The following is a 23,193-nucleotide window of genomic DNA, read 5'->3' as shown; positions in this document are numbered from 1 at the left end:
TTAAATATGATTAAATACTATTTAGTTTAAGTATTATTTAGTGCAATCACCACTCGACTGCGGTTATGCGTATCGCGAAACGAGGGTATTCTGATCCTTCGCGGCCCCCGTACGTCGCGCCCTTGCGCGGCCCCGAACCGCTCTGAGGGAGGAGGAGAGTGCCGCCGCCATCTTGGAAGCGGGCACGCTGCCCTCTCTGCCCTCGGGGGGTCGTGCTCCCCGGGAAGGTACGAGGGGAACGCGGGGCTAGAGCAGAGTTTGAGACTCCGCTGAGGGCGAGAGACAGCGCCGAAGTGGCTGCGGAGGGGAAAGAAAGAGGCAGCGCCCGGATCCAAGATGTCGCCCGTGGCTTCAGCCGGAGGGGGAGGAGCGTACGGCGGCGCAGCGGGGTCAGCGCCGTTGGCGGGAGCGGGAATTGTCGCTCGGCAGCCGTTGGGAGCCCGCGCCGGAGCAGCGCGCCGCCGCCATGCACGTCGTGAAGCGCGGTGAGCGAGGGGAGCCGGCGTGGGCGGGGGGAACGCGGCGAGGGGCTCTGGGCTCCGGGCTACGTCCCAGCCGAGGAGCCCCCCGGGCCCCACAGCGCCGGTGCTCTGGGAATGGGCTCCTTGGCCTCCGCGCTGAAGGAGGCTGTGGCGAGGTCGTGCGGTCGACCTCTGCTCTTGTCGATAGGAGGAGAGGTGATGGCCTTAAGTTGTGCCAGGGGACGTTCGGGTTGGGTATTAGGAAAAATTAGTCTCTGAAAGAGCGGTCGGGCACAGGGACGGGCTGCCCAGGGAGGGGGGGGGGGGAATCCCTGTCCCTGGAGGTGTTCCAGAACCGTGGAGAGGTGACACTGAGGGACACAGGATCACCAGGGTTGGAAAAGACCTCGCAGGTCATCCAGTCCAACCGTCCACCTACCACCAACATAACCCGCTAAACCATGGCCCTTTCTACCACTTCTAAACACGTCTTGAACACTCAACGTTTGTTGAATGGTCGGTGGGCACGGTGGGCATGGGTTGCAGTTGGACGTGGGGATCTTAGAGGGATCTTTTCCAACCTTGAGGATTCAGCGAACCCAAGTGGGTTGTCCTTGGTGACTCCCACCCTGGTGGGCTCCTTGTGTGAGGGGCTGGCCAGGATACCGTCCTTAAGTCATCCATTTCTTGCCACTGGAGCTGCAGTTTGTAACCTGTCCCCCCACAGATGGACGCCAGGAGCGTGTCATGTTCGACAAGATCACGTCGCGCATCCAGAAGCTCTGCTACGGGCTCAACGCTGACTTTGTGGATCCAGTGAGTGCCCTTTTTCCTGTTCTCTGCCCCTGGTGGGGAGCTCTGCCAAAAGCCAGCAGCTGTGAGCAAGGAGGAAGCGTGACCTGCTTGTTCACCTTGGCAAAAACCAAGCGCAGCAACCCGTGCAGGAGCTGTTGGCAAATATACTTGTAGCACGTTTCTTCTGTTTGTGTCCTGATGCTTTTTGCTTTACAGGTACAAAGGATGAGACCGAACTGTGGGGAGGTCTCTGCTTTACCTGTTGTAAACTGCTTTGGGTAGATGGCCCAAATGTTGTTGGAGTGATCGAGCTTCTTGTGCTTAAAGAGTAGTTTGTTGTTCCGACTCGCAAATGCTGGTTGTGGTGGATTGATCTCAATTTCAACCTGCAAAGCTTGAGCGATACTACATGGAAATTAGACCTTGAACCTCTCTGCAAACAAGGTGCCCTGTCTGTCTTTCAGAACCCCCCTGTCATTTTAATATCTCTATTTCTTCTGAGCTGTGTAGGATTTGGGGTGCATATTGATCCTACCCACATCAGCTCCTCTTTCCGCAGCCTGTGCAGAGGATGACTCCCCCATTTACAGCTGTGAGATGCTTTATGCAGATGTTGAGAACCACTCTGGACATTTGGAGTTGCCATCTTGGGCTCTTCCCATCTCTGAGATCTACCAATCTGTTTTCATGTCTTAATTTGCAACTATAAAATAAGTGACATTCTCTACCAACAAGTGTAGTGCCCTCCAGCCATAGGTGCAGAGGAGGAGCATTGGTGAGTAGTTTTCATCTTGGGGGTGCTGAAACACAAAGTGTGCTGCCGTGATCCCAGTGGGAAGGAGCTGGTGCTGAGGACAAAAGCAAGGTTCCTGTGCCTCCTGACTTAGTACTCCCACCTTAATGATGGAACTAATTTTATACAAAGTGCTGCATTCTTATGTACTCTGCAGCAGTGTGGAAGATTTTTCTTTCTGGAGCTCTGTGTTTCTCCTTTTGGGCGTGGATCTTGTGCCAGATGCTTTTCAAGGCAGTAATAAAGATCCTCAGTGTTAAGTGCTTACTTTCAGAGGGTAAGGTCTGAAGATCACACGTTCTGGTTTGGTGAAGCTGCTGGCACTTCAAATATATGGAACAGTTGCCACACTAGATCAGACCTGTGCTCTCCAACGTAGAGCGTGATCTCTTTTGTAGTGATCAGTGCTAAATGCTCGACATGAAAGCAGAAACTGCTTTAGAGATGGCAGGTTCAAAAGGCTTTTCCCAGGAAGGGTCCCAGCTGGCGGATGGAGGTTAGGCTGAGCCAAGGAGCAAAAGCCAATGTATCCCCTCCAGGGCTGGGTTCTTTCTCTCTTGCTGTGAAATCATTGTGAGCATAATAATTCGTATCTCATCAGGCATTTTACAGTCAAGCTTCATCTGCAGCTTCAAAACTGGCAGCAAGCACTCTTTTAAACTGACTTTTTTTGGTGGGGGGGGAGGAGGTGGAGGGGGGGAGCTTTGCTGGTAGTTCATTCTAGCCATTGGGAAAGTGTCTGCATAGAAAAACGTGTTAATGATTCTGTTCTGGGTTAATGGTTTCTGCTTTCTCTGCTCTTTCCCTGCTCTCCCTCCTGCCCCACTATCTCTGTTAGGAGTCAGCGTTTCACTGAAAGCTGTTGGTCTTTTGGTTTGCTTTTCTAATTAAGGAGTGTAAGAGGCATTGCTCGGAGTGGAGGATGTCTTGTACCCTCAGCAGAAGGGACGTTTTAACGGGGAGCTGATCTGCACTATTTGCCTTGTTCAGGCCCAGATCACCATGAAAGTGATCCAGGGGCTGTACAGCGGAGTCACAACCGTGGAGCTGGATACCCTGGCTGCTGAGACGGCTGCAACCCTGACCACCAAGCACCCCGATTACGCTATCCTGGCAGCAAGGATTGCGGTGTCCAACCTGCACAAAGAAACTAAGAAAGTGTTCAGTGGTAAGTCTGCCTGGGGGCATTTAGATGGCCATTAGTCAGAAAGGGAGAAGGAGTTTTAGAGGGTAGAAGCACGCACATGTTTCTTCAGCAGAAGTTACCGAGTACCCTGGGTAATTGAAAATGCCACGGAGATGAAAACAGATCGGTGAGGAATGTGACTGACTGAAATTAGGATGCACCCACTGTCCTTCCCATTTATTCCGTGTTACAAATTCTATAAAGAACATTGCTAGGCAAGTGCTAAGGTTGCCAGATTAGTGATAGCACGGAGCAGGTAGAAGAGAAGTTGTATCTGCGTGGACCTGGCAGGGATTATTTCTGAGGATGGGTAGCCCTGTCTGCTAAAACAGATGATGGATGTAAATATAGCCAGCTCTGCAGATGCACTTCTTTTTCAATATGTTTCTATTGTAGATGTGATGGATGACCTCTACAACTACATAAATCCCCACAACGGGAAGCACTCGCCAATGATCTCCAAGGAAACACTAGACATAGTCCTGGCCAACAAAGATGTACGTAACGCTTTCCCACTCCTAACTTTTGGAAATACAGTGAACTAGCAAAGATGATTTATTTTTCTTAAAGTAAACCATTTGTTTTAGGACAAGAAGCCCCTGCAGAAATGAGTACGGATGATAGCTGCTCTGGAGATTTTAAAAGAGGGTGTAGGAATTTCCTTCACGTAGGGGTGTTTTCCTGGATGTCCTTGCAGTGATGACAGCCCAGTTACTTCATTTGGGAGAAAGGACTTTTTGATGTAGCAATGTGTTTTGTGCAGGCAGGAGGGAGAGGTGAGGCTTGGTGTCTCATTTCAAGTTGTTCCAGCCTCATGTTTTTATGGGGAAGCTGCGTTCCTATTTTGATTGTATCTTGTATTTCTCGGTGTAGCCAACAATTGTGCGCTGTACTTGAAAGAAATGGTGAACACTGTGCACTTGTTTGAACCTGCCTGCTCTTCCCTCCTTGGTTCCCTCTGGTGCGGTGTCTGTTTCACCAGATGTTTGAGGCTGGAAATATCAAACAACGACAGCATTGTGATGTACCTGAACACGAGGCCACAAAAATCAGAATGTAAATTTTTCTGTTATTTCCTTTCAGCGCCTGAATTCTGCAATTATCTACGACAGAGACTTCTCCTACAACTATTTTGGCTTTAAGGTAAGAGCACATTACTCACTTGACTCAAGATAACTAAGTCTGCTGTTTTGATGTGTTCCTGGAGCTGAGTCATCCGGGAGGGATGGGAATCCTTGCAGAATCATTAGGTTTGAGCAAGAAGGGCATCAGTGGGTTGGTAAAAAACAAAGAGCACCTGCACCAAGAAGTTGCCTAAGTGCATGACTCACGTTCTTTCTTCTTGGCTTTGCAATGTACCTTTGGCTGCTGTAACATTTCAGCTGTTGGGCTCTAAGCTTCTGCAGCAGATAGCGCTGAACGTCGCTGGAAGCTTCCCAGCTCATGCCATTCCTCAAGGAAATAATCGAATTCTTAATAACCAAAAAAAGGGATTTGTGTTTTTTTTTCTTTGCCATTATTTTGTGTTACAGTTCTCAGCGTGCCAACCTACGCGTTTGTCTTCTTCCATGCTGCTGGAACATCACCCCCACAGCGGGGCCGGTCTGCTGTGCCCCCGCCGTCTGCTTCCCTGCTGCCCTCCCAGCACGCTGCTCCTTGCTGAATTGTTTTGGGGCGTGATGCAGCGGGCTCTGGGGGTTTAGCTGGAGAGCACTTGGCTTTTCCAGAGCACTTAGTGCTTCTGGTAGCTCGCTGGCCTCAGTGGGTGTGCAGAACTGATGATCTTTGTGTAGTGCTGGAGCTCCTTCCAGCAACGTGTGTGATGTGGTGTGCTCGGGTCGGGGGGAGCAGGCCTCAGTGAGGGAACCACTGGAGGGTGTAGAGCAGAGCGGGCAAGGGAGGAAAGAGGGGACCTCGAGGGGGTGTTTGTGTGCTTCTGTATGTGTGCAGGCACTCCATTTCTGACCTTCCCTCCTGTAATGACTGCAGTAATTCGTTAGCCACAAGTCTAAAAGGCATCCGCTCCGAGTGTGGGCTTCCCATATTTGTTGGTTTGTGTGCTCAGCACCCGGCGCAGCAGATTGTGATACAGGTTGTCCAGAAAACGTTATCACAGTACAATGAATAATGCTGAGAGATGGCATTGGGGAGAACAAACGCTTCCGTGTTATCTAGCCTTAATTCACTGTGGGTTGAAAGGCAGAGATGAACCTTGCTGCTCCGTGCTCCGCTGCCACTCCCATCATCCAAAGCAGAGTCCTCAGGGCTGGAATCTTGTAGTGGATTTCTCTTTTCAGTCATTAGGCACCCAGTATCCTGTGCCATTAACAAGGGGAGGGGTGGAGTGCAGAGCTGGTGCCTCTGAAAGCTGGGGTGAAGAGCATGACGATGCTTGGGGTTGGAGTTCTGTATTAATGTGATGTTTTTTAAGCTGAAAGTGTGGATGACCACTAAAATGTTCTTTCTTCTTAGACATTAGAGCGCTCCTACTTGTTGAAGATCAACTCAAAAGGTAAGAACCATCAGCATCAGCTTAATGCATAATTTAAAAGTCAAAGCCATGGCACAGAGAAGGGAGTGGGGAGGTAGATAGGCTGTCTCATAGCTTTCCATCCAGCAGTCCAGCAAAAGCATTGAGTGCTGACTTTAAGCAAGTGGCATGCTTGTTGCAGGTGCTCTCTGAGCACATGCAGCATCTTCTTGGCAAAGAATCTATCATCCTTCTGGTGGCTGGGCTGTGCTTGCATGGAAAGCAGTTGATCACTGAAGAGCAGCACTGTGGCAAGTTTACAGGAGTGTTCCAAATAATGTCAGCGTGGCCTGGACAGCTGTGCTTCACTTGTCTCTTAGGAAGAGCCCACTGCTTTGAAAGCTCTGGTTGTCTAGGATGAACTAGTTTCTGTCTGACAGCTTCTTACAATGCTAGGCACTTTTCAGTAAATTTAAGTTGAAAAGGCTGCTGTGCTGTCACTGCCAGCCATTGCAGGCCCTGAGCCTGACAATCCCAGGACACAAGAGGTTGAGATGTTAATTGTTATACAATAAATATAGAGAGCAATTGGATGCTGGCATGGATATTGGATTGCATTTTAACTGTTAGTATAGATTTTTTTTCCCCCTCATGAGAGCAGCTGAGCAGTGGGACGGGTTGTGGGGTCTCAGCCCTCGAGTTTTTCAGGACTGAGCGTACTGATGTGATCCTCTGAGCTGACTCCTGACCCTCAGACCTGCTGAGGTTCCTTCCAGTCTGAAGCTCTTCTGTGGTTCTATGGAAAATAACAGCTCTGAATTTGCCCGTGGCGCATCACAACTTATTCCCTCGGTCTGCACTATTTGTAACATAACGGTGACGTTCTTTTCTCCCTTTTGCTTCTTTGTGCCTAGTGGCCGAGCGTCCTCAGCATATGCTGATGAGGGTGGCGGTGGGAATCCACAAAACTGACATCGAGGCTGCCATTGAAACTTACAATCTTCTGTCTGAGAGGTGGTTTACCCACGCCTCGCCCACGCTGTTCAACGCAGGCACCAACCGGCCCCAGCTCTCCAGGTACCCGTGGCTTCCAAGCTTGCTTAGGGCACAGCTGGAGGAAGATCAAGTTCTGGAGGCTGGCCCTGTTCCAGTGAAATGCCTTCACAGCTTCTGAACTGTGTGGCTGGGATTCTTTGGTGAAGGCTTGAGAAGCTGCTGTCAGATTTAACTCGATCTCTAGCGTGGCCTCTGGGGGGATCGTAGAATCACAGAAGCGTAGAATGGCCTGGGTTGGAAAGGACCATAATGATCATCTAGCTCCAACCCCCCTGCTGCGTGCAGGGTTGCCAACCACTAGAAAGATGAAGCAGATGTGTCAGTAATGTCCAAAGCTAACGGAAATTTGTGGCTGTTGTTTATTTACAAGTTACTTGTACTGATGGTCTTACTGATTGCAAAATGAATCCTGGTGATGGTTTTTCAGAATAGGCTAGAAGTAGCAAGCGTGACTGTTAGGAATCAGATCTGATTTTAGAAATGCTTTGCTTTGTCAGCAAAGGCATTGGTAATTTGTTGTGATGCTTTCTAAAGCTGTTCTTTATTCCACTTTGCAGTCTGTGACTTTGCTTCATACTTTGCTTTGCATAGCACGTTAAGGATACAATGTCTGCCATTGTTTTTCTGCAGCCCTAATACATAATACTAAGTTATAATACTACATAATACTAGTATATATAATACTTACCCTTTTTTTTGTTGGTTTTATTTTAATACTCATATACTAAAGCTGTTTGTTTTCCGTAGTTGTTTCCTGCTGTGCATGAAGGATGACAGCATCGAGGGAATCTATGACACTCTCAAGCAGTGTGCCCTGATCTCCAAGTCTGCTGGTGGGATTGGGCTGGCTGTGAGCTGCATCCGAGCCACGGGCAGCTATATTGCTGGGGTGAGTGTGCAGATGGTGCACCCAGCAGAGAGCAACCTTCTGCTGTGGGGAAATGTCTGTAGTGCAGCTGCCAAACCAATGCTGTTTCCATCGAGTCAGCTGGGCGCAGCAGCTGGTCCAGCTCTGTAGTCCTTCCTTTTGATATGCTCTGGAACAAAAAGGTTGGTTTTCCTTGGTGCTTGGGCTTCCTAAGAGAAGTCCTTCCAAGAAGCAGATCTCGTTCCGCTGCCTGATCAGACAATTCCAACTTATCTGTGTGTTAGCAGCCTGGGAATATGCCTAGAGGCTAATGCATTGGTCCTTCTCCTTTTTGTAGTTTGATTACCTAAGGTGCTCAGTGGACATATGTGGATTTTTTGGTTTTTGGTCACTGTCCGTGTAACCTCTACAAGACTCCAGATTGCCTCGTGTTGAGGAAATTAGTTAAGATGATGGATTTCTTTAATTTAAAAAAGGAGAGTGTGTGGGGGGGTCCAGGGCTGGGTGGTGGTGCCACCAAAGCACTGGCTGAGATGATCAGTTTCCAGCTTTCAAGATGAGAGTTTTGCTGATGACTGAAAGTTGCTTTTTCAGTAACCATGGTTTTCCTGTGCTTCTGCAGACAAATGGGAACTCCAACGGACTTGTTCCTATGCTGAGGGTCTACAACAACACTGCTCGCTACGTGGATCAAGGTGGTAACAAGGTAATGGCTTTCCATTGAACTGGGGTGCAAGAGGGGATCCACAGCGTTCAGCTGTGAAAGGTTGAAGCAGTGCCATCAGTGATGCAGTGGTAGTTGACACATTATTAGAAAAAGGACTTTTCTCCCTCCTTGTTGGTAGCCTAGCGTTCTCCTTTGTCTATGCATTTTATCACGCAGTTAAATCTTTTGGTATATGTCTGCTGCGTGCTTTGTGCACATAGGATCACCTCTTGCAGTGGTTATCAGTCACTCCTTGGACTGAATTGAGCTGTAAGGCTGGAGAAAGTTTCTTGTTCTGCATCCTTTGTATTCAGGTAGACCAGAGGCCCATGGAGGTGTGACTCAATAAGTAAATCTAGCAGTTGTCACACTCTTCTGTTGGCACAGAGGAAATTGTTTTCATGAAGTATCTGGAACTAGTAGCGTGGCCCAGCTGCAGTGAGAGCAACAGTAATACAAAAAAGTACATTGAAATTGCCTTCATGAGATGATCCAACTGCCTTGTAGTTAGTTTAAGGTGTTGTGTGCACACAGCAGCGGAATGGGAGGTTTCATTTTCAAGGCAGTTTGTTCTGATCTTGACTACGTTGTGTGTATCAGAGACCTGGGGCTTTTGCCATCTACCTGGAACCGTGGCACCTGGACATCTTTGAGTTTCTTGACTTAAAGAAGAACACTGGGAAGGAAGAGCAGCGTGCCAGAGACCTTTTCTTCGCCCTCTGGATTCCTGATCTCTTTATGAAGAGAGTTGAAACCAACCAGGTAAGAAGCTCGTTTGGTGCAGAGCGGGTGTGTTAGTGGAGAAGAATGGCATTCACAGAGTGTTGCAGAGCTGTCCTAGCAGCACAGGATCTTCCTGAGTAAGCTGCTGTACCCCAGCTGAGCACTAGGTTGTGCAAGTGGAGAACTCCAGTGGAATACTTCGCTTCAGGGCTTCATCACTTATGTGCTTGTAGGCCAAATTTTTACCCTGCAGGTTCCTTGTAGCATCAAAACCTTCTCAGTAATGAGATCCTCGTGTGACTGCTTGTTTTTCCTTGAAAATGGGTTATATCCTGAGAATCAGTCATATTCAGGATCAAAAGTTCAGTTTGTCAGAAATATTCGTGTCATTGATGTTTAAATAAATCAGACTGCTCCAGTAAACGCCTTCCCCCTGTCTGCTGGAAAAGTTGGCTCCTGCTTTTTCAGGGTGGGGAATGTGAGCTTTCACGTTTCTGTTTTCAGCAGCAGATCCTGTTGTAGTCAAATGCTGTTAATTAACGAGGTACCCACTGATTTTCTGAGTCTTTCTTTCCTTCTTACAGGACTGGTCCTTAATGTGCCCGAATGAGTGTCCTGGCCTAGATGAGGTCTGGGGAGAGGAGTTTGAGAAACTATATGAGAGGTAAGGAAAGTGAGCAGGCTTTTATACAGCGGCCATCTGATTACAGAACTGCCCTTGTGTGGTATCTGGGAGCCAAAGCACAGGTCTGTGGTGTTGGCTTCGAGGGGGTCACTCAGTTCAGTTATCACCATGATAACAATGGCACACATGGGGGTATCTAGTTACTGTTACTTCAGGTTGTGAACTGCTCGGTGTAGGGTATGGATGAAAGGTTATTTTAGAGTGAAGTTCTGGAATGGTCCCTACTTAATGCAGTAGGTGGCTCTGTTTTGAGCTAACTGTGTAGGGTGCTTTAGTGAAAGCTTCCAATTTCCTTTATCAAGAACAGTCTGGATACTTTGCTGCTAAGGCTCTGCTGGCTAATTTGAAATTGAGTGGGGTGGTGACTTCTTGGGAACCTGATGTTGCGTTAAGAATCATAGAATCACAGAACTGAGCGCTGTGCTGTTTCTGGAGAGTCTGGGAATCACCAAGCAACGTGTGCCCTGTTGCAGCTATGAGAAGCAGGGTCGTGTCCGCAGAGTGGTGAAGGCCCAGCAGCTCTGGTACGCCATCATCGAGTCGCAGACGGAGACCGGCACACCTTACATGCTGTACAAAGACTCTTGCAACAGGAAGAGCAATCAGCAGAACTTGGGGACCATCAAATGCAGCAATCTGTGCACAGAAATAGTGGAGTATACCAGCAAAGATGAGGTAAGTGGAGAGCAGGAACTCGCAGCGATTTAGGAAAGCTGTACACGTGCTCACTGCAGCTTTTTAGGATATGAGCGACCCTTAGCTGGGGAAGGGAGCAGGTAGCTAAGAAAACTATGGGGACGTTTTGACTCGAGTGTGTACAGCTCTTCCATTGAATCTCTGGGTGTGGGGGGGGTGGGGGTGGGGGGGTATCCTCTCCTTTCCAACTCCTGTTGAGGATTTGGTATAAAAACAAGGTGCACATCAAGGTGAACCTCTGGCAGCTTGAGAGAGAAATGAGCTTTTTGGCTTGCAGGCTGGTGGTGTAAGCATCTCTTACCTCCAGATTTGAATTTCAGTAATAGTTGTCTCTGAGTTCTCCATCTCGTTTAGGTGCTCTGCAGGGTTACTATGCCTGGACTGCAGCGTTGCTAGCAGAAGTAAAGGAAGGATGGAGAAATGAGTTAGTGCAACATGGGACATTTCTAGTGCAGTTAAGCTCTTGAGACTGTTAAAACTGAAACTACCACCTTCTACTGCCTGAGCTGAGCCGAGTTGTTCCAATTATCCTGGGGTTGGAAATAAGATGATTGTTAAAAAATAACAAATACAGCGCTGTGATATGTTCTGGATCTCACGGAGACCATCTGCTGATTCTTATAAGAAGTGGTTGGACTTAGTTTCTGGAAGGAAAGCTTACAGGAGGACTGAATTTTTACGGTGACACTGATATCCACTACCCCTTTTTGAATTATTATCCTTTTTTTCCGGCTTGTAAGAAGGGTACAAGTGAGAACTGTGTCTTTGCAGCCTTCTAGCTTGCTTGGTGCTTTGTTTGGGTAGGGAGCATGCTCTGGAATTGAGACAGTGTGTATTTGGCATGGGGTGTTGGCTGGCACATCCATTTTCAACGTTTCATTCTCCACAGGTTGCAGTTTGTAATTTGGCCTCCATAGCCCTGAATATGTACGTCACTCCAGAGCACACGTATGATTTCAAGAAGCTAGCTGAAGTCACTAAAGTTATTGTCCGAAACCTGAACAAAATCATTGACATCAACTACTACCCCGTGCCAGAGGTGAGTGCTGTGCTGCACTGCTCCGGAGCTAAGGGCAAGCCAGGAGCTGTGCCAGGGGCCCTGCTGCTCTCTGCAGTCCCACTTCAGTCCTGGGCAGAAGGGATCAGCAATGGGTTGTGTAAACTCGTTGTGGCACACGGCTGGGGGCTCCCATTGCTGCCTGTTTGCAGCTGTGACCCGTTGTTCATGGCTTCTCCAGCTTCAGCCCTGAATGGTTCCTTAGTGAGGCACTCGTAGTAAAAGCTTCCCCTTGAGGTGGTTCTGCAGTTGGATTTTTTTTTTTTTACGTGTTTGTGGGCTTCAATAAAGCACACAGCAGCACAAGGCGTGAAGTGGAAAGCAGAACAGAGAGAATGATCCTGGAACTCGGTCTCGAGTTGTTGGTTGGGAGTTCTTGAAGGGGAAGGGTGCAGAGTTATTTGCATTGCAAAAGAAAGGCCAGCAGCAGGGCTGGGTGTTGGAGAAGGAAATAAGCAAATATTCAAAGTTGGAGGCCAAACCTGATGAGGAGCACTTTTTTTTTTTTCCCCCAATATCTCCCAAATATCCCAAATATCTTCATGGATCCGTTTTTCAGGAAGCGCTTAGTGTTCATTTCTAGTCACGCCTTTATGGTGTCAGGTTGAGCAATTAGAATTAGTGATCCCTTCAAACAAACTTGATCTGGATCCTCAAGTTCCTGCCTTACCAAACACTGAGCAGCGGGGAACTGGGTGGAACTCCAAGCTGGGTCACGGCAGCGGAATGGACGGCCAATAAAAATGAAGGCAGCCATAGGGGGAGATTAGGGTTAGGGTTAGGGTTAGGGTTAGGGTTAGGGTTAGGGTTAGGGTTAGGGTTAGGGTTAGGGTTAGGGTTAGGGTTAGGGTTAGGGTTNAGGGTTAGGGTTAGGGTTAGGGTTAGGGTTAGGGTTAGGGTTAGGGTTAGGGTTAGGGTTAGGGTTAGGGTTAGGGTTAGGGTTAGGGTTAGGGTTGGAACCTTCCTTCCAGAGGTTCTTTCCAGCTTAGTTTCCATGTGGTGCTGCTGAAGTAATGGCTCCCTGTGCTGGAATGCCCCGCAGGCGGAACGCTCCAACAGACGCCACCGGCCCATTGGTATTGGCGTGCAGGGCCTGGCTGATGCCTTCATCCTGATGAGGTTCCCCTTTGAAAGCCCCGAGGCCCAGCGCCTGAACCAGCAGATCTTTGAGACCATTTATTACGGTGCTCTGGAAGCCAGCTGTGAACTCGCTCAGGAGCAAGGACCCTATGAAACCTACGAGGGTTCTCCTGTCAGCAAAGGGGTAAGTGCCAGGAAGTGTCCTCTTTCAGGGCCAAGGCTCTGAAGTCCAGGTGGTGTGATTGCCCGTGGTCTTTGTTCCAGAAGGAGTGGTGTGACTGAAGCTTCGTAATCTGATAGTGATGCACCAGTGCAAAGGGTGCTGCGTTTCTTCCATCATTCGGCTGTTAAAGTGCATTAAGAAATGCGTAAGTTAAACTGAGGTGAAGAGGAAGATAAGATTTTCCCCAGGGGTCGGTGCTGGGGCCTGTCCCCTTCGATATCTTTATTGATGACCTGGATGAGGGCATTGAGAGCACCCTCAGTAAGTTTGCAGACGACACCAAGCTGGCAGGAAGTGTTGATCTGCCTGGGGGTAGAGAGGCCCTACAGAGAGATGTGAACAGGCTGGATCTCTTGGCTGAAGCCAGTGGGATGAGGCTCAACAAGACCAAGTGCCGGTCCTGCACTTTGGCCACAGCAACCCCTGGCAGTGCTACAGGCTTGGGGCAGAGTGGCTGGAATTCTGTGTAGAGGAAACGGGCCTGGGGGTATTGGTCAATGCTGGGCTGAGCATGAGCCAGCAGTGTGCCCAGGTGGCCAAGAAGGCCAATGGCATCCTGGCTTGGATCAGAACTAGTGTTGCCAGCAGGAGCAGGGAAGTCATTGTCCCTCTGTATTCAGCCCTGGTGAGGCCCCACCTCGAGTACTGTGTCCAGTGTTGGGCCCCTCGCTGCAAGAAAGACATTGAGGCCCTGGAGCGTGTTCAGAGGAGGGCGACGAAGCTGGTGAGGGGTCTGGAGCACAGGGCTGATGAGGAGCGGCTGAGGGAGCTGGGGTTGTTCAGTCTGGAGAAGAGGAGGCTCAGGGGAGACCTCATGGCTCTCTATAACTCCCTGAAGGGAGGTTGTAGTGAGCTGGGGGTCAGCCTCTTCTCTCTTGTAACTAGTGCCAGGAGGAGAGGGAATGGCCTCAAGTTGTGCCAGGTGAGATTCATGGTGGACATTAGGAAATACTGCTTTTCTGAAAGAGTGGTCAGACGCTGGAATGGGCTGCCCAGGGAGTTGGTGGAGTCACCGTCCCTGGAGGTGTTCAAGAAACATTTAGATATAGTGTTGAGAGACATGGTTTAGTGGGGTTATTGGTGGTAGGTGGATGGTTGGACTGGGTGATCTTGTAGGTCTTTTCCAACCTAGCTAATTCTATGATTCTATAAAAGAAAAGGCAGCTTCAGCTTCTGCTGGGGGCCCTTCAGTGTAACTAAAAGATTGAGTGTGAGATTGTGATACAGGAGCTTAGCTGAGACTGAACCTTAGCGAACAGTTAATAAGAGTAACGGGTCAATTTGTAGCATGATTCACTAAGTACAGAGAAAATAATTGGTGTTCTTCAGATTCTGCAGTACGACATGTGGGATGTCACCCCATCTGATCTGTGGGACTGGAAGGCTTTGAAGGAGAAGATTGCTAAGTGAGTAATCTTGCACGGTTTGTTTTAAATGTAAATTGCATTGGATATGTCATGACTGACCGAAAACAAAAAGTGGGCTGCAAGAATTAAAATGGCCCTGTGTATTTCCCTGTTGTTTCCTTCCCCTCAGAGGTCTTTCTTCAGATCTCTTTTTGTGGATGGCTTTCTTTGTTTTTCTGGTTACGTACCAGGGTGTGCCCACCCCATAGACTCTGTTCTAGCTGTTGTTTCATCTTGGAGGCATCAGCAGAATGGTTTGTGTTCCAGTTCAGCAAAGTAGTGATGAGGCAGGCTCACCCACACTGGGGAGCTTTCCTGAGCTGACAGGGCGAAGCGCTGAGCCTTGAATGTCCTGAAGACAGCAGCTGTTGAGGTGCCTGTAATGAATTTTATTCCATTTGTACAGGTTTCGTTTTCAAATGTAGTAAATCTGCCTGTTCTGTCTGTGGGGAGGTCTCAGGTTTCTCATGGGCTGTTTGTTTTGCTTTTGCCTGAGCCCTGCAGGGTTGTATGACAGAGATTTTCTTCTGTGTGCCCTTTCCTACGACTAAGTAGCTTAGAAAAGATTCTTTAAAGATGAAAATAGCAAAGACCTGAGTTGTGCTCCCTCGCTGACCCATAAGTTCAGTCAAACTTGTGCTTTTTTCTGCAGGTAGTCAGGTTTTTCAGGTCACCTTGAAAGGGAGAGATTTCTGCACGTGTGAGCTGAGAATTCCTGGCTCGTTCCTGGGTCTTTTCTGTCCTTTCTCACTTGGTTGAAGCTTTCTAACTCGTGGCTATCGTTGCCAGGTATGGTGTCAGAAACAGCCTTCTCCTTTCCCCCATGCCAACTGCTTCCACTGCTCAGATCCTGGGCAACAACGAATCCATTGAGCCCTACACCAGTAACATCTACACGCGCAGAGTCCTTTCGGGAGAGTTTCAGGTAAGCACTGGGGCAGGTTTGCCAAAGAGCTTTTCTGCAGTTGTAATTTCAATAACTTTCACCACTGGGAAAGGCAAAATGGAGGCTGCTTCCTGATCACTCAGTTCAGTCAGACATTTATGTCAGAGGCTGAAAATGCTGAGGACTGTAAGCAGCTTGTCTGTACTGAGTGCTGCCTGCTGTGGGACATGCAGCATTGTAAAGAAGTGCTGCTTTTCCACTTCATTAGACCTTGACCATGCCCGCAGGAGTTAGTGATGGTTAGTGAAATTAATGAAGACGTGTGCATCTCTGGGAAATGTAACTGAGGCCGTAGTGCTGCTTTGCACAGTTCTGAGGAAAGAGCTGCGTGTAAAACACTGGACAGATCTGAAGGGGTTGCATTCAAGATTTACATGCAGAAATGCATGACTGTCATGTAGGGAAAAAAAAAACGTGAAAAGACGTGAGTTCAGGAGGCTGGAGTTAACGGAGGGCTCTCGGTGATACAAGAGCAATATGTCCAGCTGTCAGGAAGGTCTGGTCCGTCCCCTTGTACATGTTAGAGAAGGCACTCCATGGCTTCCTGACTGCAGGATCAAATCAGACAGCTGTGACGTGGCCAGAACAACAGCTTTGTTATCCACTGCTGCGTGGGGTCAGGTGCAGGGCTTCTGGCCAGGTACCCCGGGCAGTCCCAGCAAGCAAGAGTTTGCTTAGTGCTAACTGGAGGATGGAAGTTTGGCAGGGCTGCGCAAGGTCGTGTGTAAATGTTAGAAAATCCCTGTGCACGTTGGTGTGGATTTTTCTCCTCTAGGAGGCGTATCAGCGCTGTAAGGCAGGGCACGTAGCTCAGAGTACACAGTGCTTTCATTCCTTGGCCTTTGCTGTTTACAGGTTGTGAACCCACACTTGTTGAAGGATCTCACGGAGAGGGGTCTGTGGAACGAGGAGATGAAGAACCAAATCATTGCCCACAATGGCTCCATCCAGGTACGCATGGAAACAAGGGAGGGGCTGGGGCTCCCCCCAGGCTGAGGAGCGCTGGCAGGACGGCTGGGAGCCCATTTGCCACACAGTGATGTTGAGGTCTGCTGTGTATGAGTGACTCAGCTAGGCTGGGAGGAAAAGCCTTCCTCTGGAGCATTTCCATTAGAAAGACGAGGGAATGTGCCTGATGGAGCGCTAATGTGTTCCTGCTGCAGCTTGCCCGTGGAACAGAGGATTCCAATGGAAATACACGACTGATTGTTGCTAGAACAAACAGAGAGTTGAGCTGCTTTGCTTTATGCAGGTTCCACAATGGGTTGGATTCCCATTGATCGCAGAGGTTGTGAAGGGCTAATTTTGCAGCAAGGGGTAGGCTTGAGATGGGAGCTGAGTACATGACATCCAGATCTGGAAGGTGTGTGTGGAGGAATCTGTGTGGGACGAATTATTTACGCTCCGGAGGCTGAAATGCTGCCGTGACTGCTGGGCTCGGAGTCGTGCACGCTAAAAAAAGGTGCATCCCACTTGTGCAGTTGGACAAGCGTGGGAGCGCCGCGGTGCTTTTCTGTGAAGCCTCACAGCTATTTAGGACAAAACATGAATGTCCTGTTTGAAAACAGCTTTTTCTCTAGTAAATTCCCCAGCGTAGATCACGCTCTGAGAGCAGGTGAGGCTTCTTTGTGCTCGAGTGCTTTCAGATCCAGAATGTTTGGGTTCCGTGACAGAGCTGCAGCTGTGTGAGAATTCTCATGTGGGGAAACCAGTGATTTGTGAAGGATTTGTATGCATGAATGTGAAAATTTGAGCAGCCACTGGTTATGCTGCATTGGAAAACTCTTCCTTTCAGAATATATCTGAGATTCCTGGTGACCTGAAGCAGCTCTATAAGACGGTGTGGGAGATCTCCCAGAAAATTATCCTCAAGATGGCAGCAGACAGAGGAGCCTTCATCGATCAGAGCCAGTCTCTCAACATCCACATCGCAGAGCCCAACTATGGCAAACTCACCAGCATGCACTTCTATGGGTGGAAGCAGGTATCTGGGAGGGGCCGGGTGGGAGGCTCCTTGAGAACAAGAGAGCAGATGGGGCTTGATAAGGGTGTTCGTGAGAAATCGGTCTCGCTGATTCTTAGAAGGGCAAATGAGCGTTTCCTCCCTGGAATCCAGCGTTACTAGTGGGATATCTCCCTCGAGCAATAAAGCTGCAGGTGCTGTGGGGTTGCTCCCAGTAGTTGTGACCCCGAGGTGTCGCTGTGGGGCCGTTGCAGTGGCGTGTCCTGCGGGAGGGCAGACTCAGCAGCTCGGTTCGGCTGTATCACTTGCCACGTTCCAGCTCCTGGATTCGTGCTTTTTCTCCGCAGGGTCTGAAGACTGGCATGTATTACCTGAGGACCAAGCCAGCTGCTAACCCCATCCAGTTCACGTTGAACAAAGAGAAGCTCAGAGAGCGGGAGAAGGCCTCCGAGGAAGAGAAGGAAAGGAATAAAGCGGCCATGGTGTGCTCCCTGGAGAACCGGGATGAGTGCATGATGTGCGGCTCCTAACGGGTCAGCCCTGCGGTGCCAGCAGAGCCGTTCCAGCCGGGGGGATCCCACCTGAGATAGGTGCAGTTAGTGTAACTTGGGGACGGAGGAGCTTGCTGGAACTGTGGCCAGGAGGGTGATGACCGTAGTGTCTTGTAGCTTCCCCGTCTGTGAATTTTAGGGGTTGGTGCACGTGTAGGGGTAGAGTGCGTAAGAAGTTTGTGTATTGCTTTTGTAGCTGGGCTTCCTGGAAACCTAAGTGCTCTTGCATGGTCTGGGGTTGAACCCTACAGAAGGGACTTCTCCTGACCAGACAGGGAAAAGTGCTCGTGCCACTTACAAGTCTGTCCCTGGGACTTGAGACAGTTCTGTTCATTTACTAAAGACTCGTATTCTGTCTTCAGAGGCAGAAGCGGACCTGCCCGACGTGTTCTCCTTTGCTGTGACAAAACACCAGGAAAAGAGCCCTAGGCTGGGTGTGTGCTGTGCCTGACAGGCAGTCTGTCTTGGCAAAGGAGCAGTTTAGGTTCAGCTTGAGAAGATGCTGTGTGCACATCCACCGGCGAGGCCCTTCTCCCACCATTTAGCCTTGTCCCTAACTCCCCCCTTTCCAAAGAACTTTCCAGAGATGCAGCGTGGTGGTAGGTGCCTCGCAGCTTGGAGCCTTCATTTCCTGCTGCCAGCCTGCATGAAGGGCATTGCACTCGGTTAATTCTGCTTTTCATCTCTGGACAGGAAACGGCAGAATTGCTGCAGCGTGTCCTATTCTGTATCAAAAACCCACTCGAGTTCATATCAGTTTTCAGGTAATAGAATTCCATGCTGTCCTTGGCCAGAAAGCCTTCTAAGTGCGTGCACCATCTCTTTGTGAAGCGCTGCATTTCCCCACCGCAGCTAGTTACTCGACATTTTAGGAACAAGTTCTTACTTCTCTATGTACTTAACTCCCTGCTCTAAAGCCACGGGGCTTCATCACCCAGTTCTTAAATATTTATTGAATTTGTGTACCATACAACTAACTCTTTAATCCACAAGACTCAATAAAATGTGGTATGCCAAAGGAATGAAGGGCGGTATCTTGGGAACGGTATTTTGATTAAACTCGAGCTGTAGCAGCTGGAGACAGGGATTTTTTTTTGTGTGAGCCCTGCACCTAGTGCACGCAGTTCCATATCTGAGGGCTGCTGTTGTGTAAAACGAGGCGTGTACCCAGGATCCTGTGTTTGCTGGGGCAGCCCTGCTGAGCTCAGTGGGGTGTTGGGCATGGAGAAGGTTTGGGCTGAAGGCAGCACGAGGAAGGGGCCATGTAATGCCATGTCCATGCTTCAGTAATATGCAGGGGAGGCAGGCTGAGTTCCTAGAGCCAACCTGTGGCTGTGCCAGAGGTAAGGTTTGGACCCTTGTGGCTTTTTTCTCCAGCACTTGTTCCATTTCTTTGCTCCCAGTTCCTCCTATAAGGCACCAGTGAAAGTATCTTGGGAAACACCTCTCTTTGCTTCCAAGGGAAGATCGTTAGGGCTGCTCAGAGCCAGCCACGTCCTCTGCAGCTGCCTCAGCCTTCGCTCCCCGAGCACTGCAAGGGGAGCTTTGGGGTTAGCTGGAGCTGCATAGCACAGCACTGATGTGTCCATATGGAAACAGGAGTAGCTCCCAGTGGACCCTGCAGTCTACGCTTCCCCCGTTCTTGGAGTTTGCTTTTGTTGCCACCTCTCCAAGGCGCTTCCAACAGTGAGAGCTGTTGAAATCAGCTCTTGTGTCTGACCTGATTTCCCGGGGGAAGAGTGCTTCATCTCCCAGCTGCTGTCACCTGCCAGGAAAGCAATCTGTTACTGCTTCAGTGGGGTTAGTTTTTCTTGGTTCTTTTTCTGACATGGGTTGCTGTGAACTCAGCTGCAGTTGAGCTGAAGCAACGCTTAGGAGGAGGCTCTTTCCCTCTTTAGCATCTCCCCACTTGACAGCAAAGTGCTGCTGATCTCTAGGAAACAGCTCCGGGCTGCAGAGAACACAGGCATGCCTCTGGGTAAAAATGGACAGCAGCCCCAGGGTTAAAATTCATGGAGTCAGACCCAGAGGCAGCCTGAAGGACGAGGACAGCTGGGGCTGATGAGAGGCAGCCTGGGCTGCGTCCTGCCTCTGCCTTAACAGCCTTGGAGCACAGGAGCAGCTCTGCTCACAGCAGAGTCCCAGGCAATGGCACCCAACGTTCCTCAGGCTGCTGTGAATCCAAACTCCTGTGCTGGGCCTGGGGGGGCTGCCCGGGAGCTCTAGGTTAGCAAAGCCCTTGCAGAACTTTCCTGGTGGAAAAATGCACCCAGGAGCAGTGCTGCGGGGAGGATTTCATTTCCCAGGGTCCGGTTTGCAGTAGAATTATGCTGATCTAGAAGGAACCCTTAGTGCTAATCCCACCTAATCCCACGCCGCTGTTCACCAGGCACTCCGCTATCACCATGGGTACTAGAGGCCTGTGAGGTTTTGTGGAGCAGAGCTTGAAGCTGGCAGGAGCTCTGGGAAGTTCCATCCCCTGCAGCCACAGGGCAAACTGGCTCTGGATGTGCTTCTTGAGCAGGGCCTGTGCTTTCTTAGAGCTGGGGGGTGATCCCGTGTCCAGCAGACAGCCTGGAGCCAAAAGGAGTGTGTTTTATTCCCAGCATGCTTATTCATATTTTGTTTTCTGCCAGACAGGACGGTTGGGTGTACTGCTTTGTCACGGGCTGAGAGCTGGGCAGAGAGGAACCTGGTGAGGTTCAGAGGACAAGTGCAGGGTCCTGCACCTGGGGAGGAACAACTGCAGCATCAGTGCAGGTCGGGGCTGAGCTGCTGCAGAGGAGGAGCTGGGGGTCCTGGTGGATGACAGGTGACCGTGAGCATGCAGGGTGCCCTGCGGCCAACGAGGCCAGTGGGAGCCGGGGTGCATTGCACAGAGCGTGGCCAGCAGGGTGAGGGAGGGCATCCTCCCCTCTGCTCTGCCCCAATTCCCAGCTGAATTACCAGCGCTGCAACCTCAGCTCCGCAGCCTTCCCTTGGTGGTGATGGAGAGACACGGATCCCTGCTCGTCAGGAAAGCTAAAGCTCCTTACTCTGGGCAGCAGGGGGCTGCTGCCCCTTCCAGCTCCCTGCTCCTTTTGGCCTCTGCGTGTGTTTGAGCTGAGCTGCCTTCATTTTAGGCAGCAGAGTGTAACCGTGATTCTCGGCTGCGGCCGCAGCGCAGCGGCGAAGCACGGAGCTCCCCTTTCCCCCTAAGGCTTCCCGTGTCTAATTTTCCTGTTTTAAAACACACGTTTTTAAACGTACCCCCGTTCTCGCTTTGGAAAGTGCCCGGTGAACTTCTTTGTAGATGTGTTGCTGAGAAATAGCAGATGGAAAATACAGAACGGCGCCTGCGTCTCTGCCCAGCACTCAGCTGTGCCTGGTGGGAAGTGAGGAATCGAGCCGGGGGGTGCTGTGGGTTCCCCCATTGCGGCACTTGGAGGCTGTTCTACTGCCAGGAAGTTCTTCCTGAAGCCTGAGCTAAACCTGCCTGGGTTTGGTTAAGCCTCTGTCTGCTTGTCCACCCGCTGCTTGTTCCCTTCTTCACCCCAGCAGTGCTTTCTCACGCCTGAGGACAATGTTTTCCCTCCTCCCGATCTCTGCTCTGTGGTCCCGCTCCTTTCCACCTCCCCTTGGTTGGTCATAGTTCTCGAGACTCGATCTATTCACGCTTCTGTCTTCTGAGCTCGTCCAGCTGGCGTCAATCCTGCGTGGCACTGAGCAGCCCTGATGTCCTGCTGACCTCACGGGAGCGGAGCGGCTCTGCGGGTCCTGGTGTCCCACGTGGGGAGCAGAGGCCCTTGGTGTCCTCACGGGGACCTCAGGACGTGCTGCTGAGCCTCCCTGGTTGAGGGTGGAGGGGGGAGTTTCCCTGGAGGTGTTCCCAAACCGTGGGCAGGGGGCACGGTAGGGTTGGGCTTGGGGTTCTTGGAGGGCTTTTCCAGCCTTCGTGGTTCTGTGAGCGGGAATGGTGGGGGTGGGTTGGGGTTGGACTTGATGATCTGCGAGGTCGTTTCCAACCGTAATGATCTGATGATTCCAGGTTGCGTGTGCCCTGTAAGCCTGGCTAGTGCAGCGCATGATGGAGAAGATGAGGGAGGGGTAACGACGTGCTGAGCATGGCAGCGAGGACTGCAGGTGCGGGGCTTTGCTGCCCGGGCTGCTGAGCTAGGGCACAGACAGCACTCAGCATGATGAAGGAAGCCCCCAGCTCCATGCCCACGGTGCTCTCAGGGAGGCACGAGGCTGTGCAGGGCTGGGGTGGCAGAGTTTGGAGGCTGTGGCACAAGGCACAGCTCTGCCAGGGTGAGACCGGAGGGCGGCGTGGGTGCGATGCTTGTGTGCTGCGGTGGTTGCAGATGTCCCCATCCCCATGTGGCGTGGGATGGAGGGATGTGGGGTGAGCATCGGTGCCAGGCAGTGGGACAGAGCTGTGACACAGCGTGCCCTGGCAGCAGCTTTCCGCCCCGTGCTCCACCTCCCTGCCTTGTAACAACTCCGTTCTGCGCAAGGAGGAGCTTTGCTGACTGTCGTTGCAGCGAACTGGCTCTACTTTAAGGCTCCGTGCTGTGTTGTCAGGTTGGTTTGGCAGAGGTTGCAGTCCAAACTGGACCAGATACCCTGCAGCCCCGTGGATATTTGGGCTGAATGCCACACGGCGACCCTAGGCACGGCTTTTGTAACGCTGGCTTTTTTATTCCATTAGATTAGAAATACCGAAGCATCTCTTTCAAAAGGAAAAGCACCACACAGCAAGAACCCAAAGACGTTGAAGCTGCAGACAGAAAGCTCTGCGTAGCCCTGGCCAGACCCCACCGACTTGCATAGGATGCCCCACTCAGTGCTGCGATGCCCGCCGCGTTCTGCTGCCTGGCACAGGAGCTGCTCGGCCCTGCCTCCATGGGATGGCTCCTCCTGGGCCGTGTGTGAGTATTTCAGCCTCTGGCCCCTCCTCTAAACACAGATCCAGGTCTGATCTGGGAGAGGAGCAGAGATCTCGGGTAGCTCCAGTGTTGGAGCATGGAGGTATGTGCTTCTGGCTCTGGACAGCACTCAGTAGCTGAGTGCTTGCTGCCTACCCAAATTTAGGTGCCTTTGGTGGATCAGGAGAGCTTGGGACCAGCAGCACCGTGTGTTTTGTCCTTCGTTCACTGCAGATTTGGGCAGGAACTGCCGCTGGCACACTCGTCCTTTCTGCGGTGCTTCTCTGGTGGGCACGTCACAGCAAAAAGCAGTTGTAGACTCTGCATCAATGGGTCCCACACCTGGCTCACACCGACCCCAGTGGGCACGGCGGGGTGGAGTTGGACTCGGGGATCTTGGAGGGCTTTTCCAGCCTTCCCGATTCCATGGCTCTCTCATCTCCCACCCACCCGTGGCAGTGTCCCTGCTCTGCTCCTGCTGCCCAAGGGAGGTCACTGCTGACCTCTCATGCATGTGGGTCAGCTGGCAAGATCTGGAGCTGCGGGTTATCTGCGCTGTGACTGGGGCTGTTAATGCTGGGGGCTGGGATAGAGAAAGCTGAGAGATGCAGCACCCAACAG

The 23,193-nt window shown here is 50.8% G+C and overlaps 1 protein-coding gene across 1 annotated transcript; it reads left to right on the top strand.

Annotated features, from left to right (window-relative positions):
- RRM1 (ribonucleotide reductase catalytic subunit M1) lies at positions 193-18,691 on the top strand. The gene is made up of 19 exons (XM_021384073.1): positions 193-485; positions 1,189-1,277; positions 3,040-3,217; positions 3,632-3,732; positions 4,319-4,378; positions 5,708-5,747; positions 6,620-6,782; positions 7,509-7,650; positions 8,252-8,335; positions 8,936-9,097; positions 9,643-9,722; positions 10,217-10,418; positions 11,329-11,478; positions 12,539-12,760; positions 14,129-14,205; positions 14,995-15,130; positions 16,007-16,102; positions 16,947-17,135; positions 17,462-18,691. Exons 1-19 carry the CDS (start codon positions 467-469, stop codon positions 17,642-17,644), a joined length of 2,373 nt encoding a protein of 790 aa, XP_021239748.1. The 5' UTR covers positions 193-466; the 3' UTR covers positions 17,645-18,691.

This window comes from Numida meleagris, chromosome 1 (assembly GCF_002078875.1).
Source record: "Numida meleagris isolate 19003 breed g44 Domestic line chromosome 1, NumMel1.0, whole genome shotgun sequence".
Taxonomy (NCBI): Eukaryota; Metazoa; Chordata; class Aves; order Galliformes; family Numididae; genus Numida; species Numida meleagris.
The sequence above is the reverse complement of the archived record's forward strand: the minus strand, read 5'-3'. Positions and strand labels throughout refer to the sequence as shown.

What these genes read in the sequence shown, in the direction of transcription:
- RRM1 (XM_021384073.1), top strand. An exon ending in AACCGGCCCCAGCTCTCCAG is followed by an intron (nt 6,783 to 7,508) that starts GTACCCGTGGCT and finishes TGTTTTCCGTAG; the next exon opens with TTGTTTCCTGCTGTGCATGA. An exon ending in TCCTTTCGGGAGAGTTTCAG is followed by an intron (nt 15,131 to 16,006) that starts GTAAGCACTGGG and finishes TGCTGTTTACAG; the next exon opens with GTTGTGAACCCACACTTGTT.